This window comes from Annulohypoxylon maeteangense (genome assembly GCF_022496945.1).
Source record: "Annulohypoxylon maeteangense strain CBS 123835 unplaced genomic scaffold GGS22scaffold_7, whole genome shotgun sequence".
In the NCBI taxonomy this organism is placed as follows: Eukaryota; Fungi; Ascomycota; class Sordariomycetes; order Xylariales; family Hypoxylaceae; genus Annulohypoxylon; species Annulohypoxylon maeteangense.
In genome coordinates, this window is record NW_025953254.1 from 928,974 (window position 1) to 946,757 (window position 17,784).

Consider the following 17,784-nt stretch of genomic DNA (forward strand, 5'->3'; position numbering starts at 1 on the left):
ACCCCAGACATATGAAAGAGCTGTGAATCGCGGGTTGTCCCTGAGAGGGACAATTCTCATTTTCCAACAGATATCGGCTGTAGTATCATCCTCGATCTCAAGAAGTCGTATTTCTGATTTCGGGTCGTTGAATTTCTCGTGAAGCGGGCTGCTATCGGCCCCGTCAGGCATCTCGAGTTGCCTTGATCCTGACGCTGGTATATAAGAACATGCCCGATTGCGGTCAGTTGTTCTAAGCTTGCGTCTAGCGGAAGCGATTGCAAGAGAAAAGAACCCCATGAAATTTAGAGGTTGTAGATGGGAGACCCGACAGCTGAAGGATTGAATGCGGAGGATTGTCTACATGCCCCGCAGATAGAATGCCCGCAGAAGCTTTCATTGGAACGCAGACATCGAATCGTCGATGACACTGCAGACACATAAAGAAGCTAATCAACATCTAACATCATATTTATATTGAGCAGTGATAAGTAAATTCTAGGTTTGTATGTGTCGATTGGCTGAGTTACTACTCCTCTCAATAACAGGATCCACGATTCTATCAGTTTACACTAAGATCATTCAACCTCCTAAGCCTCTAGAAACTCCAAATCGTTCAGTTCTGAATAATCTTAGAATGTGTAAGATGGGTTGAGGTTGGTTCTGTAAAGGAATTGGAATTGTTCACTTGGGAGGTATCGAAGTCATCGCTAAGAGTCAGTTATCGTCGTTAAAAACAACAGCGACACAGGAAATTCAGCATTCAAACGTTATATCTAGAAGCTCTTCCGTATGAGGGGCTTTTGGTATCCCTCAAAAGTCATGCTTGGGGCGAGGATACGGTGTTGTTAGGTAAGTTTTCGTCATCTCTAGGTAAATACCTAGGTAGGTAATCTGTATATCTATTCTTCACCATCTATCTATCCGGCCACTGGCTTGAATTAATCTACATAGCCGAGTTGAAACTCTTGATACTCTTGTAATATACCTTACTGTGAACAAACCATCTAGTACTAGTAGTAGTATGTGTAGGAAACTTTAGTCTCTCGTACAAAGGGATCCAAAAGCCCCTGAGCTTGTAAGTCAGATATTACCTATTAAGAGATTTTGCGGCATATACTTCTAAATCCCAATGAACTACCCCTTCGTCCTACGCTATCACATCCTATTCCGCCATCAGAGCCAAATGATTCTCATATCACTCTAGAAAGCAACGCTCAAGGCAAACAGACCCCCAGCCATTTGCCAAGGCTAACGTCATACGAGTGCTAGATGAACATAATCTACAATCTATTCATCGCGCCTCCTCACATACAATACGGCTGCGCCTGGAGACAACGTCGACCCTAGAGAGCCTCCGGTAACGTACCTATCTTTGAGTAAGTATGTACGACTATAATGAGTGTACGTGGACGCTATCTCACGGACTGACATAAGGCGCCAGCTCCACCAGGACCGGTACCGGTTTTCTAATAATCAATACAATATTGGGAATAGCGAATACTACCCACCGTGGCTGGGTGGCGCGATATCATACGAGTTGCTTTGCTTTGATCTACAAAACCTCGCAAATTATTGCCAGTTGAAAGGGAGTGGGCCTTATGCTTGTCTAGATACGTTGGCGTGAACAACCACATTGAAGATACTGCAGGTTGAATCTTAGATACATAGTAGGATATACTTGATAGTCACTATTTCATGCTTAGTCAATTACATTATAGATAGGATAGTTCCGTGGTCATTGGTACCTCTTGTATGCTTTGGTATTGCTGGTCATTGTATCTGCTACCCCTTCTAGGGGAGGCATGAGCTGTTGCCTGTCGCCATCCATGATGTGAATTTCATATTAAATGAGACCACAAAGCTCCTTCAAGAGCATGAAAAAAGATAAACCCAAATTGTCGGGTATAAGGATTGGAGGAACGTTCACTTTCGAGTCTAGGGGCTAGGTAGAGCGTAGGACGTAAAGGAGGCGGATATCGGACTCCAGGTAGATGTCACATAGGTAGTACACGCAAACCATAATCCAACAGCTTTGTCTGTATAATAAACAAGTCTTCGGCCTTAAGAAATAGTTCTAGTTACTAAGCCTTGACTCAAAGGTTACACTCCTTACTAAAAACTTGACTGATCTGTGTTTCGGATCACGTAGGACGACAGCTGGTAGTACCGCCGGGCTAGACTACGGAGAGGGGAATCAACACAGCTACCTACATGGCATGTATTAAAGAGAAACACGTTTCTTTCCTCAAATCGACTTCTTTACTTGATATACCTGACCCCGCCTCCCCGCTTCGTGAAGCCGTTAGGTCTCGGTCCCGGGATCAGAGACGACACAACACATGTCTGAGGTAAGCAGAGTGTTTCGGGCAAGGACAGGAGAGATCTCTGTTCGGGATCTGGCAGAAAATGATATCTAGTTTATGATCCTATCTAGATACTCGGGCAACACGGAGTGGCAAGAAGTGCATGTCTAAGTCTATCACCGGCATAGGGTTAGCAAGGGCCGTTATCGCCGACGTCTTACCAGCCGGACGCTTCTCCACCGGCTTCGGCGAGACATACAACGAATTTTGATAATACCATGATGTATTACAAGCTCATACGATTCTACAGAGGCCAACACATGGATGCGACTAATCTCCAACCTCCAGGGTTAAGTCAATGGGACGGGCATATGGTTTCAGAGAGCAACTAGCGACGCTCTAGTGCGTGATGCGTGATGCGGACGGATGATGAGGGTGAGTGGTTTTCTGCCAACTCATTAAACTCATACCGCCTCCCCGCGGAAACTTCATTATTGCCCTAAATGAGTGTTGAAGATCATTATGGGGGAGAACGCTATGGTGTAAGCACTTAAATCCAATGCTATAGCTGGCTCTAACCGTCAACGAAAAGGCCTGCATATCGATAATTTACATATCGTTGAAATTTGCCCACTTTGAAATCATGCCACGAATGGATCTTGGAATCTCGGTACTTTCATAAAGACCCTTTATTATACCGCAGCGACATAATACTGCTAGCGTCACGGTACAGGTTTAATCCTGGTGTGGGAAAAAAAAAAAAAAAAAAAAAAAAAAAAAAAAGACCAGCCAACCCAGTCCCTATAGCAGAGTCGAGGTAAGAATTATTAAGAGGTCTGGGTACTATTCCTAAGTAGCCGAATTACCGGTTACCGCTAAAACTAGCTGGTATGGTAGTAACTGAGACATGACGTCGAAATCTCGTGAGGTTCGCGAGGCTAGCAAGGGTCCATGACAGCGGAGACGATCTAGCGATCACCAAAAAGAGGATAGTTGATTGGGTACCTCGCTCACCGGTCGAGTCCCCTGGCGATGATCTTTTTTGGTGGATGTAGATTGCTTCGCACGAGTGCGTGGATTTTTCTCTCCCTGAAAGCGGCGTCCTTTTGTCGGGTTGCCGTCCATGCAACGTACTGACGTTGAGCTAGATCTCAGCCCCGATGCGATCACCCGGATTCTTTTCAGCTTGGCTAGCTGCTTGTTGTAGTTCAACGGGGAACAACGGGATGCGTGTACTCGTAGATTACGAAATGACGATGTTTGAAAGGGTAGGCGTTAGTGAAACATGGGTACCTTGGCTCCGGTTGATACGCGGAGAAGCTATCGTCTACACGTGCTAGATCGACACTCCAGACCACGATCTAGAATCTTCAAGCGTACTATGTAAGCGTCGGGCACCGAGTCGATGGACTATTTTTCCCGCCGTAGCGCATCGAAACGACGATGATCGCGCCGGGTTAGGAAGAATGCTAAAACAGACGCTAATAGGGGGAAATCGAGACTAGAACACTTTGATGACCTAGCTGCCTAGGGACCTAGGTAGTTGCCTAGCTGCTTAAGTCTTCCTCAAACGAAGCAGAAATGAGCAAAGTAACGTCTTGAACCTCTTTACACGGCACTAGCCGCTACTACGGAACTGTGCCGGGCTACGCTTGGCAGGCAAATTTACACTAGTAGACAAGTTTGATATTTGACGGGACAAGGGGAGTCTACAAGTGACTCGAAACTATTAAGTTTACGGTACATCGTCGTTGGAAGTTGAGATTAGACCCTCCCTGCCTCCCTAAAAGTCCCTTCCAGGTCCCTAATAAAGCGTACCGGAGGAAACTCCGACACATCTCCCGCTGGGCTGGCGCTGGCGTAGACAAGCTGACGACGGAAGACATTCCATCATAGGATAAAAAAGAGGGAACTATCGATACCATGGCATATAGCTAATACCTAATAGATACATACCGACACTATAGGACTTGTAGTATTGTACAGCACATTGTATCCATCGCATCCATCGCATCCATTGTATCAAGTATCAAGTGTGGACATGAACTGCTGTAAGCATGTAGGTAATGCATGTACGTACACGTGCAGCGCAATACTATGTACATAGCAATATTTCTCAACTCTGATCCAAGCCGGCCGCGCCGAAGATGGACACGAAGAGTCGATTGGCGGGATCACGAAATAGAGAATTGTGGGAGAATTGTGGGTGAATTGGCGGGAAGGATCGAAATCAGGCCACAGGAACCCAATACAGAAATGATGTATGCATGGTATGCAAATAAGACGCCGACCTAAGAAATGGATCTTGGGTTCGTGTCGGATTGGAATAGGGAAAAAAAGATTAAAAGAAAAAAAAGAACAAAAAAACCAAGGGACTAAAAAAGAACGGGGGTGTGTAAAGGGGGGGGGGGAGCGGTACTAGGGGTACTAGGGGGGAAGGGGGTGAGATGGATGTACCGATACAGCACACCGAAGCTGCGAGATGTAGAGTGGGGGGGGCCGATCTGGGATCTGGAAAGGATCTCGATTGGCAGAATGGATGACAAGCAGACTGCTACACCACGTGTCGCAATGTACTTGTACAAGAAGTAGACGTTCGTATCGTCGTCGTGGAAGTATCCGGGTACATCGTAACGTACATCGCATCTCGCACATCGCACATCTACTCCATCCCATCCATCCCACATCCTTATAGTACTGACTAAGCCGCCTAAGCCGTCTTACGCAACTCGATTATTTTAAGTTAGTTTCCTCGGTAGATATAACACCTTACCTTACGCACGCGTCGGTACTTGCTAACCCGTGCAATCGTTCCAATGAGCACCAACTTAGTAGGTACCTAAGAAAAAGTTAGTACCTAGTAACTCGAGCCTTGTCTTGTGACTCGCGATCTTAGACAGAGAAAGCGTACGGTAGGTAAGCATAAATTTCGGGCGATAGCATGAAACCATCTCGCATAGGATTAAAGGGAACAGAGAAACAGAGGCAGCTCGAGACGAGCCGTCTTAGACTTAGACTGCCTCTTGTTTCCATCTGCCTGCAAATCAAATCAATCTTATTAATTTCTTAAGAGATTGCGTAAGCGTAGATCTTATAGGGTCTTATAGATCTCTAATAAACAAAGTACCTATCTAAGTACCTAGTGGGTTAGCATGATGTTAGCTTGGTATTTTGTTTTAGTCTGTTAGTTTTGTCTTGGTAGACGACGAATCTAGATATCCTAAGGATGCAATTGCCATCCTGGGAACTAGAACCATCAGATCAAGGTCGTATGGCTGTATCACGTTGAGCACGGGATAGAGATCGTCGCCAATTGATAAGAAGGTGAATCAAGGATCAAGCTATGTCTTAGATCTGTGGAAGGTGGTAGACATGCGGGAAAGGGGATCCACGAGAGAGACAAGGTAATTTACACATGTCTTATGTTGTTGAGAGACACCACGCGATTATCGTAGGAGAGGACATGGATGGTTTTCCAGAATAGGATAAAGGATAAAAAGAGAACGGGGAAGGTTGACGATTGACGGTTGAGGAATCAATCACTAAACCCAATCTTGGAATAGACGTTGGCATCTAGCAATCTAATGTTAGTCATGAACTAGGTACCTGTAAACTTAAACATCTAGGCAGCTAGGGAAGTTTCAATGTTCAAGGTTCATGTTACTTTGACAACATGAGCCGAAACCTAAACATCGGACGAACGTTGCGCCTAGGAAAGAGTCGTGGTAAAGTTGAGTTTCGAGCCGGACGGAGTCCCGTCAAAACCCTAACTCTATCCGGCCGGGGTAAAGTAATCCATCGCCGAAGCAGCAGGTGCATACCAGGTACCTAGTATGAGTATCAAGATGAGTAAAGCACGTGCAACGAACAACTTCGGTGAAGTCTATTTCTTTATAAGCAGCGACAGCCGCGTAACGCTGATTCATCCATCTCCTCAAACACGAATACTTACCTACCTAGTACCAAGTAACTAGTAGTAAGTTCGAAAATCCCGCGTTCGTACACGTGTGACCCGAAAATGGAGAAAGGGAACCTGAGATCGCATACTAGCTGCAGGCCTCGTGACCGATCTCGAGATATGACCAACCCTAAGTCACCCAACTCCATCCTGGGGGTAACACAACCACAAGAAAATCCGCGCCGGTGCCTCTTCGTACGCTCTCTCATTAGCCACTAGCACAGGGAAACCTACTATGTAGAAGGAGACTGGTTAGACTAGACCCAAAACCCGACGTTGCATCAGGCGCTATTTCGAGCATGGGTCACCATAAAAGTGCGGCTTAATGCACCAGGAGCCAGGAGGGAGAAAAAAACATTGGGCGCGCGGGCGGTGGTGGCACATCCATGCGACTTGCCGCCGGCCGGCCGGCCAGATTCCCACTTAAGCGTACAGCGTTGTTGTGGTATAGGTAGCGAAAGGCCAGGCTCGATAGTCCGTACCCGACCCGTCCTGCAACGGACATCGAGGAGGCGCCCGTCTGCCACCACCCCCCCCTTTCCTTTCCTTTTTTTCCCCCGGGGGAAAATGTTGACGGATGTCGGACGGACGAGATCTAGCCTGGAGCAATGATGCAGATCCCGCCTGGCTGCATCGCGGCGAACTTGATTTCATGCAAGCCCCTCTCTTTCCTCCTCCTTGGTGCGCCCGTGGGACAGACAACACCGTGCGACGGGAGCCAGATAGATAGGGGGCGGCGCGACGATGATCTGATCTGATCTATCACGTCCGTCCTTCTGATACCCGTCCTAAGTCTTTTTTCTTTCATTTTTAATTTGCCCTCCCACACATGGTGGCCCCGCGTAGATTTATTTTCACCCTATTCCGTCTTCCCGCATCGCATTTGTATTAAGCATAGGACGGGACGGAATGCAATCACCCTTTCGTGCATACATGAAATGTCTACGACGTAGCTTGGCCCCCCAGTAGGAGAAATAAAAGGAAAGGAAAAGGGAAAAAGAGAGAGATCGCGCCGGGGTTGAGGGTGACGCGCTGCGAGTGTCAGTCGTGGCAGGCCGTGTAGGGCAAGGGGTCAAGCGTCCGGTGGGTATTATATATATTGAGCCTCAGGGTCCACAACCTAGATATCTCGCGCAGGAAATAAAAAAATCATCGCGTCGAAGCCGCTGCGAGTCGAGAATTATTCCTCGCCAATACTCCTGCTCCCAGTCCTCCCCTTCCCTCCCTGCCGTGACGCCGGCCGCGGGATCACAGGTGTACCGTTCGATGGACGAATGGGGTCCTCCGCATTTTCGTCCCGATCCTGTAGGTAGGCTCGCGGCGCTGCGGTTGTCGAAAGCCTCTAAAGCCACTTTATTAAATTCAACTTTTAGTAGGTAGGTACAGTAGAGTAGAGGAAATGTTGCGGCGTTGGTTGAAACATGTAGGCTTTTACTTTGATATTATCGATCTCACACCGGTATATGAAATTCTCCATCCCTTACCTTGTCAACGTACCTACATATTAACCCATTGTATTGTACACGCCCCGGGTGGTGGCGTGTCTGCAAGTGTCTTTACATAGCTGTATCGTGCCAGCCACACACGCAACGCACTGACAAAAAGGACCCTGAAGGTCTCAGATCCATGTGTCACAAACCTGCCTAGCGTAGTCCGGGTTCACAACCAACCTTTTTTTATTATTATTATATGTAGTGTCTACCTTACGATCCCACCTTACCTACATATTACATAGTTCCCCAATTGAACAGTTCACAAAGACAGGAAAACCGCAATCTTGGTACCGCTACGGTGCGGTTAGGGGGAGGTTGGCGAGCCACCGAGCGACGGATGGATTCTGTCGCGTGTCGCTCGTTGCTCCTGTATCCCTCGCCAAGCCCCACGGATATTGCGTGGGCGTCGCAGCGACATCGGCTAAGCAGTTCGAGGCGCATGTCATCAATCTGACAGGTCACGTCGCACGGCGGCATCTGTGGAGAGGCCCGCGCCTCCCGCCGCGTGGGTGCGTTTGCGGTAGGGGAGCTTGCATCCTGCCATCGTCGTCCGGAGCGCCTCATCCCAAGATACATGCGTGCGTGTGTGCGTTTTAGACAGGATAATGAAAAGGGAGTTTTAGACTCCTAACGCCTTGATCTTCTTACCTTAGGCGCTTACCTAGGTACTAGGTAAGGTACTTAAATAGACACCTACGTAATAGCCGTGCCACTAAGCTAGGAGCCGAGGTACTTACTAGGTAGGTAACAAGGTAGGTATTTGTTTCGGCCAACCAGCTGAAGCGTAAGTGAGTCTGTTGGAAGAGGGAGGCAATTCCCAAGACGGCCGTAGGCATTCGTTCATATGAGCACTAGTGAGCACTGGCACGCCACAACCGACGGCTACGGTAGATTTGTAGCCTAGCTCCAGCTGTGACACAGTCCCCCCCGCGTCGTGTGTTACGAGTAGCGGGAGATTGGGGAGCAGCGTTAGGAGAAAAGGGAAGATTGTGGAAGGACCCGTGAGACCATATCTTATTTTTCTCTTCCGATAGGTACCCGTCGTATACTGATCCCATACGGTGGCTGCTAGATAGCCACTGTAGATCTGTAATAAATTCAATCTCTCGAAGGATCTAGATAGCCTATTACTGGGTAACGAATGAAGCTAGACCCATTACCTGAGCTTATGTGGGTTCCTTGTTTTTTCTCTTTCATACGATTTACATGTCAACGTTGCATACAGCGTAGAATAGGACAGTCGTGATTTAGAAAGTTGTATTAACCTCCCTATATTTATTACCAAAAAAATTCAAGATAGGCGCGTTCCTTGAGGAGCGTCACCAACGAACTGAATCCGTACAAGTACTGTAGTCATCCCGCCGCTCTTTGTAGCATGGCAAAAAAGAGGTCAATAAGTCGGAGCTCATTCACCAGACTTGGAAAAAAGAAAAAGGACTTGCGTCGTAGGTACTCTCCAGACATAATGAGGAATCATCTCGTCCGTCCCTCTATTCACCGCAGGAAATGCGTTGAGTTTTGTTCTCTTTTTTTTCTCGGCTTGACCCATACGTCCCTCGGCTCGTCGTGCTTCCGCTATTTAGATGCCAAAGTAAAATAAAAATTGTTTAACTCCCATATGCAACCCCACTCAGCCTGTCCCCTTTGCCTGCATTTCATGAGCCGACCCAGAACGTCAAAATGGCACACATGAAATCAAATTTGCGAAACAGCCAGACGCCGAATGATGCCCTGACGTAACCTCCCGGAGTCCTTTCGCCCAGATGAGGGTATATACAACGAAAGCTGACTGTATGTCAAGAACCAAAACTGGCGAAGAAAAAAAAAAAGACCACAAGTTCCAAATCGGGTATAATAATTAACACACGTTATATATTCCGGAACGATATAGGATAAGATTCGCTGGCTTTAATATGGTGAATATCGAATGATCGAGAAGGTGAGTTAGTAGGTATTTAGGGAATCTTGAGTGATTGAATAATTTCGAGAATGAGGGTCGTATGCCGCTTTCGGCTTCCTTTCTATAATGTCCGATGTTCGTGATGGTATACTGTGACTGGGCATTGATAATCACCCATAATCGGGCTCATACTCTCTCCTCCACCGTCTTCGGTCGAATAGACCGTTGCTCCATTTGCCGCTTCCTTTCGAGCTTGGCATAATGAAGCCCACATGCATTGCACAACGTCCTCGCGCCATCTGGTCCTCGTCGCCACTCGGGAGTATCGATCCTGTTGCAGCTGTGACATCGACCGGGAGGTGCTGCGCGCTATAACTATATGTTAGTCTGAAAGTGTCAACGATATATAACAGAACAACTTACGCCTCGCCGCTTCTTCACCTCACTAAGCCCGTATGGTTGTTTCATGCCATCACCGTACATGCTTATATCATCATCCCCTTCATATGGCCCTTTTCCCCGACCTTCCCGTGCTTTTTCTGTAGCCAAACTGTGCTGCACTAATTCCCGTAGGTTTTCGAGGGAACGCTTCATAAACTCTACATTTCCGAGCATACTCGATACTTCTTGATCACTAGGTAATCTCTCTGGAATAGGTTGTCCACCATGTTGTTCAGAAGCAATTTTGCTGTAGGCTTCAGCAAAATTACAAACAGTCCTTGATGTCCACACCAACTGCTGTATCCGTTAGCAATAGTACTGGCGCAAGATTCAGAGAAACAGACCTTATTTAAACAGTCCTGGTATCCCCAAGACTCAAAATGCCGGTTTAACGTATTATCGTATCGGTTTCGGTGTATGGCGTATTCCTCATCAGCATGAAGGGGCGGCCGTGATTGTTCGTAAGGTGGAAGTGACGGGCCCATGTGGTGCGGTGATATAGGTGCCGGTGGTAATGGGTATTGGCCCGCAGGGTATGGTATTTGAGGCGGAGGTGGCGGGTTTTGGTGTCCAGCGTTAGAAACAGGCTCTGGAGGCTTGATAGGATCACGTTGGCTTGAGTACGGATAGCCCGAGTCGGGAGGAAGAGGAGGACCCGGGGGTGGCCCAACCTCTGACCGCGGAGGATAGCGGAAGAATTTATCTTCATGTGAAGGTGGTGGCGGTCGTGATTCGGGCGGCGGCTCGGATCTTAATGGTGGAGGTAAGCTATGAGAACCACCTAGCGACGTAGGAGTAGTCGGTGAATAATGACTTGGTTTGGCCCCTGGGAAAACCTCTGATAGAGAAGGAAGGGACTGCCGTTGGGAAGGTTCCTCATTAGGCGTCCTCCTACTCTCACCAGGTGAAATCATGCTAGGCATCGATGGCGGTGGCTGATGGTAAGCAGTTGGATATGGTGGTTTATGAGGATGATATGCCGGAGCAGGATTCATCAAAGCCGTAGCAGCCATCGTAGGCGCGTCGCGATTATGCCGCTCTGAAATTTCTGGAAGACGCTGGCTATACGTATCGAGTCTGCTTGAGGTAAAACCACTAAGAGAAAGACACTGATCAACTTAAGTTCGATGAGATGGATGGCGCCGAGCGCACTAGAACGGGTAGTTCCTAATAATAACGGACCTTGACCTAGTGCCAGATTCACCCGCTTCCATAGCGGGACTGCTACCAACGACGATACCAAAATCTCCAACCGATCACCTAGAACACCTCATGCATCTGATTTATTTCTGTGTGCTTGTGACTATGAGGTTAATCGTCGCCGATGCGACAAGCTTAGTCCGAAGTTGGGGTTTCGCGCGCTATTGTAGGGATGAGAGGATTCGAGAGCGAAAAGAATTCGAGTCGAGATAGTTTCCGTCACACGAGTTATCCAACCTAAGGCGATCTAAATCGACAAGAAGTCCAAAGAAGCACCATAAAGCGGCCGGTGTACGTAGGAGTGGCGTCAGGATGGCGAAAGTGTATCTTTGAACCCGGTTTGGTTAGAACACCTTAGATCATGGCATGCAGGTAGTAGGACGGGAAGGGTGTGGTTAGAGCAACGGTACTCCTAGCTTTCCCTCCTAGACCATGTGGAGGACAGAGACGGCTCGTATACAAGACAATCGAATTACCACGAGTGGTGGCGGTACGGGATTTTCTCTTTTAAGACATTTCCTGAACTCTTACCTTTTTTTTTATGTAGCCACCAAGTGGGTCTAGATATGACCCGAATATTCTATGAGATCTTGCTCTCGGTTTCTGGGTATGTGAGTCGCTCCGGACTTCTTGCTAGTATGTTTCTTCTCGAGTTGCTCAGGCGTCGACAGAAGTTGAAGAGGCAGTAGTAGTCTCTTAACAATCGGGATGTGCGAGTAGATATGAGATCTCGTACTTCGTAAGGACAAGATTAAGGTGCCAGATAATTCTTCTAAGAGTAATAGACGGGTAAAGTATTGAGAAAGATGATGACGTCTAATAGGATAGACAGGTAGATGAACCAAGATCTCTAATCGTTAACACCGTCAAGGTCACTTTGGCCTCGTGACGGTCGAATGGGAAGAGGGAAAGGGAAGAGAAAGGTTCAAAAGTAGATGACGAAAACACGGGTGATGTGTCGTAGGTATTAAGAGAGTTCAGAGAAATAAGCACAGCAGATTAGAGCGAGATGTATGCTGCCAATGTATGATGTACCATACGTAGATGGGCAAAATATGCGTAATAAGGAACACCAGCCTGTGGTGTACATACATACATAACTTAACGTACCCCTGTCTACCAATTTACTATTATATGTGCAGTAACCACAGTACGGAGACTTTGACCTGGGTCGCTTGAAGTGGGGGAAACGGGGCACGAAATAGTCATGACAAGGGTAAGAATCTCACAAGTCAGGGCTTGCAGCCAGTCAGTTGGTACTGCGACTTAGGTTCTGTCACAATTCCGGGGGGGTCTGAAGAGGAAGAAAGATTGCTCGCGATTCTGGGCACCATCGCCCTCCCCACACCCTTGGAAAGGAACACGATGCCTGCCCTGAGACTTGGGATCTTTGGTATCGTATCGCAGAGCAAACCTAGCGGGTAGGAGATGGTGGTTGCGAAGCTGTCGTGCCCGCAGAATAAACGTGGCTGCAATCTGGCAGCTCTAGACGGCGACCCCATGATGAAATAATAATAACGATAATAGCAATAATGGGAATAATAATAATAATAGAAATAAAATAAAAAAGATGCATCCGTATCTCTACAAAGAAGCGACATAAACTACCTTGGCTCGATGCGAGCAAGGTTCGCAACTGCAATGACACGGTCGGCTATGATCGCCTGGGAATAGTGAGATGACGATCTCTTGTTTCTCAAACATACGGTAGCCCCAGTTGCATGGGACTTGTAAAGTTGTGGGCGAATCTGAACGCGAACGGATCGCTCCCGACGGTCCAAAACTTGGGTACTTGTACAGTATAGGTATAGCACAAGTATAGCACCTGGTTTGTATAGGAATGACGAGTCCCGAAACCTGTCAGGTCACGCCATTATCCTCACAGCGAAATAAGGTGGCACCACTTTTTGGCAATCCAAGGCTGTTAGACGGTGAGGGTTACAGGGTCCCTTGGTGGCGATAGGCCCCATCGACTAGCATCTCTGCCAACCCTTTGGCAGCTCAGATCGAAGATGAGATGGGCGGTAGGCAGACCAGGGTTGTTCCGTCAAGGAGTGTTCCTGATTGGGGAGGAAGGGTATGATTCGGTACGCTTAAGAACCCGACCTTTCATGACGATCTCTCGGTGTCAATCCGTAATCGAAGAAGAATGTCCACGCAGCCAGCGACGCAGATGCCGGAGCTACCTATAACCTTCATAGTACAGACCATGTACATATCTAGATGTAGGCGGCGGTAGGTTATGGAGGGTTTGGAGGGTTATGGAGGTTCCATGTTCAGCCGACTTGGCTACATCATGAGTGCCATAGATGCGACTGGAGCAGCAGAGTCGAACAACTCTGTTTCTTGGACGACGACGACAAGACCGCTGCACTGCGCTGCTGCTGCTGCGGGTACCCTAAGCCTATTAACCCAGCGAAGAGGCAGAATAGATACAAGGTCTCTCGAATGGAGCTCTAGACGAATATCATTACTTCTTTTGATGAGAAAATGTGAGATTTCGGAGACAGGGGGTGTGAGCATGGATTGGGAGAACGGGGTGGGTTACGAGGGAACATGGCAAGCATGTGCTGGACGGGTGCTGGAAGGTAGGTGCTAGATGGGCTGAAAAAAAAAAAAGTTATTATTATTATTAATACCACACTACCAGCACTACCAGCACTACTAGCACTACTAGCACTACCAGGCCCTAATTAGCACATAATAGGTATAATACTTGATACTTAATATGTACTTATCCATGCGTACATGTTTATATGTACCTAGATACGTATCGACTTGGCATCTTATGTATATGGTACTTGTACCTTGACTTCGTACTCAAGTACCCAGATGGATCTCATTCAAAGAGCCTGTGGGGCTTTGGGGCCGCTCCTTCGCATGCCTTAGCAGTCCACTGCATGCCGTCGAAATCTACCATTTACCTCTACTTTAAGTCAGGTGGGGAACGGGCTGGCAGGGGACCAGGTTGAGAGGCTGCATGTTGCCGAAAGCTATTATACTGCATGCTGCATATTCTACAGCGTACAGCGTACAGCGTAGGAATTGCTTTGTTGTTCAATCCTTAGGGAACTTTCCTACACCTTAACTTTGGACGTTTTATGACCTAAACGCATCAAGGTTTATTGACGTTTTCTTCTCTACCTATGGCTTTATTCTCATACATATATGTACGTCCATTTACCTCAACCTATCACATTTGCAGTTCGGGTTATTTCCAGTCTATTACCGCTGTCAATTGCTGTGGCCTTGTGACCGACAAAAAACTAGATCTGGGTGAGAGATGTGGATGTGGATATTGATGCTTCGTAAAAATATGTATTGCTAATTTTGACTTAACTCCGATGGGCTTCTAGAAGCTTTAATGAAGGAGATTTCCGTATGGCTATTAATATGAATGTAAATATTTCAAGGTGGATGGCATCCGTTTTTTTGGGTGGGTATTAATAAAGAAGACTTATATCCAATCTTCCTCAGAATTATTCACCTAGAGTACGTCGCAATATTGCAATAGTTAGGAAACTATCCACTGAAAATTATAACCCACCTAGAATATAAGAATAATCTCGTAATCTAGCAAGTCAATTACCTTGCGGGTTTTTCTTTATGCGTTTGGGTATCAATCGATCTCCCAGTCTCCTAGAAGCCAATTATTAATACGATGCCCCTTGAGGTAAATTTATTAAACTCTTAAAACTTTTCGAGCGAAATCTTGATTTCCGCGAAAACGTCATGAGTCGGAAGACCCGAAAGTTCATCTTTCCATTGTTGTGATAATAAAATGCTCGATAGCGTTTCATGGTTTCATGGTGTCGAGTGAGATGGATGAGATGAGTGAGATCAGATCAGATTAGATGGCGGATCGTAACGAGCGAAATTCGCAACACGTTTCGATAAATTCCTTATTTCCTTATTTCCTTTCGTTTGCGACTTCCTTCCTAGTCGGGAACATAATACTAGGTATCTTGTAAGTAAAGATGCAATGTGTGGAAGTTGAGTTCAATGTTACGGAAGTCACAACCCCCTTGCCCGCCAAATGTTGCCTTTCTTCTTGTTTTCGCCTTAAGAAAGGGCATATGCAACCGTTAGGGTTGGACATATCGGAGAATACATTCGATATACAGATACACGTAGTCTACTTAGTGCATGGTTAGTGCAACTTCGCTGCAAATAGGTATCTAGCTGCGTTACTTAATTCGATTTAACCGGAATTTACGTACTAGATGCATACCTCCGGGTTTCGTTGACAGAAAAAATCCATCCCCAATTTCTTACTTCTTTCTTCATACATCTACCGAAAAGTAGTACTCGCTCGACTCAATGTTCCTAATATTAATTCCACTTCAAGCCAATCAATTGCCAGTATATGGCGTTTTTATATTATTGTGAGCAAAGGCTCACGTCATCCGGTGCAATACAATAAGGCAGCAGAGATAGCTGTGTTTTCTGGTCTTTAGCATCGACCAATCCAAGATGCCCATCCCGTCATCTCAACCCGGGATTTTGGTCAGATTTGGAGAACCATGTGGGCAAATGGTTCGACTCCGGTTAGCGTGCAATTAATCGATCAGGACTCGTTCTCGGCTAGATTGCCTTCGCCCCCATACTACTAAGCAATTTTCGGAGATCTTGCATCCAGATTGGCTTGTTTGGACAGATTAGCGACCGATACGTCAACAGCAACTTTGAACCGTTCAGTTGGAAATTCTGACGGTTACCGAAGCAAAATTTGGGAAGGCGTGTTTAGAATATCGAATTTCAAAAGTGTCGACAGTGATGTTACCTCTGGGTACTTGGGTAGGGCCGTTGACAGTATCCCCCAGCATATCTCATGCAATTGCCATATTGTGGCTTGCATTGGCATTTAGGTACAGCATGTACCTACATTAAGGACCCCTAAGTTGGGCTGGGTTTAGGCCGAAGTACCTATCTACCTCTCAAGACAGTATTGCCTGATAGTCGCAAACCTCGAACAACCGGGCATGATTTAGAAAGAAATAATTATCGACTTCTCCGAGGACATTCTATTAATCCCTTAAGCCAAATATGAAGTTCTAGACACACGAAAGTTACAACGACCGTTCTCACGATTCCGGAAAGCGGGTCCACAAATTACCTACCTAGGTACCTGTACCTTCATTGGGTTGACCGTTGACCGCAAGAACGTACTGGGTATTATGGCACCAATAAGTGCAACAACAATAAGTCTTGATCTTTCTATATCACCGCATCACAACGCGAAATTCGCCGCTGTTGTGCTTCACCGTAAGCTTCGCTCCTTTCCGTATACGATAAGCACTGGGTTTACGAGCAAACTACACCCACGTGTACATATCTGTATTTTCAGGCTGGGTCGGATCAGATAACGGCCTACTGCTTCAATTGATCTTGCAAGTCAAACTGCCGAACTACGACTTGCGGGTAACAAATAATTACTTATAAGTCTACCTCTTCCGAGCGAAGGGATTGAGGTAGCCTCAGCGCCGTTGATTCCTGTCCATCTTAGCCATTTGCAGAAGGTCCAAACAATCCTCCCAGCGCTACGAGGTACACAGAGAAGCATCGAAATAATCGTATCACACTACTTAAACATGCTAGGGTTGAACGCAGCGCGATACTCTTGGCTCCCATCCTCTTGCATCCCGGATGAGTTCCCCTGAGGAAGTTTGCATGGGCTATTTACGCAAACTCCTTCGCCAACTAGGTACAAGGATATGAGGCTCAGATCGAAATGCAGTTTGTTTTCGATGTCCCGAGATATCATGCACATTTCATCGCAGATGATATCGGTGTCGCGTTTTTAGTGAATCCTTTCACCCTTAGCCTGGGCTAGGTACCGTTGGACTATTACTATGTATCGCATGGTCCTATTCGACTCGACCGTTCTACTACATACATATAAAAGGCTATCTCGAAAGATCAACATATAATTCGGGATACAAAAGTACGTCATAGCACTTCGGAAGTTCGCTTTACTACCGCATTTTGTTGGCGCTCGTGACATTTGACTTACCAACACGAGGTTTGCACGCAATCCCATCACAGGAACCATATAGTGGGACGAGCTAAGATAGCGGGTTTATTTTATTTTATTTTATTTTATTTCCTATTCCATAAAGGGTATTAATCTATGGCCTCGTGTAACGTGTAAGTCAGACGCCCAACGGGGTTAATGTATGTAACGAGTACCATCGTCCTAACGTGTGGGCGCGATCTAGGCTTATCTCTCGGGAATCTCAAAAAAAGCAAAAGGAGTTCGAGATTTCAGATCGATGAACCTAGACCGGGTTGCGATTTGTGACGGCCAACAAGGAACAACCCTCTTATGTTCTAAGCACGTACATCAGTTCGGTTACCTTACCGTCTCGAAAAAGAAAAAAAAATCGATGCGATTGCTAATTTAATCTTACAAGCCAGCCCATTATCACATGCAGTCGTCCCCTTCAATTTATTTTAATAGATATTTTGGAGTATGTGTAAATCCTTAAACCACAGATTGCCGGTTTG

At 46.6% G+C, this 17,784-nt stretch overlaps 1 protein-coding gene across 1 annotated transcript; it reads right to left on the reverse strand.

Annotated features, from left to right (window-relative positions):
- Positions 1-9,579: 9,579 nt before the first annotated feature.
- On the reverse strand, positions 9,580-11,549 carry GGS22DRAFT_133365 (uncharacterized protein). The gene is made up of 3 exons (XM_047958521.1): positions 10,422-11,549; positions 10,060-10,371; positions 9,580-10,005 (listed from the first exon to the last, which is right to left on the reverse strand). Exons 1-3 carry the CDS (start codon positions 11,088-11,090, stop codon positions 9,823-9,825), a joined length of 1,164 nt encoding a protein of 387 aa, XP_047819570.1. The 5' UTR covers positions 11,091-11,549; the 3' UTR covers positions 9,580-9,822.
- Between the last annotated feature and the right edge of the window lie 6,235 nt (positions 11,550-17,784).

What these genes read in the sequence shown, in the direction of transcription:
- GGS22DRAFT_133365 (XM_047958521.1), bottom strand. Translation starts at nt 11,090, where the DNA reads ATGGCTGCTACGGCTTTGATGAATCCTGCTCCGGCATATCATCCTCAT. An exon ending in ACCAGGACTGTTTAAATAAG is followed by an intron (nt 10,372 to 10,421) that starts GTCTGTTTCTCT and finishes CGGATACAGCAG; the next exon opens with TTGGTGTGGACATCAAGGAC. An exon ending in AGGTGAAGAAGCGGCGAGGC is followed by an intron (nt 10,006 to 10,059) that starts GTAAGTTGTTCT and finishes ATATAGTTATAG; the next exon opens with CGCGCAGCACCTCCCGGTCG.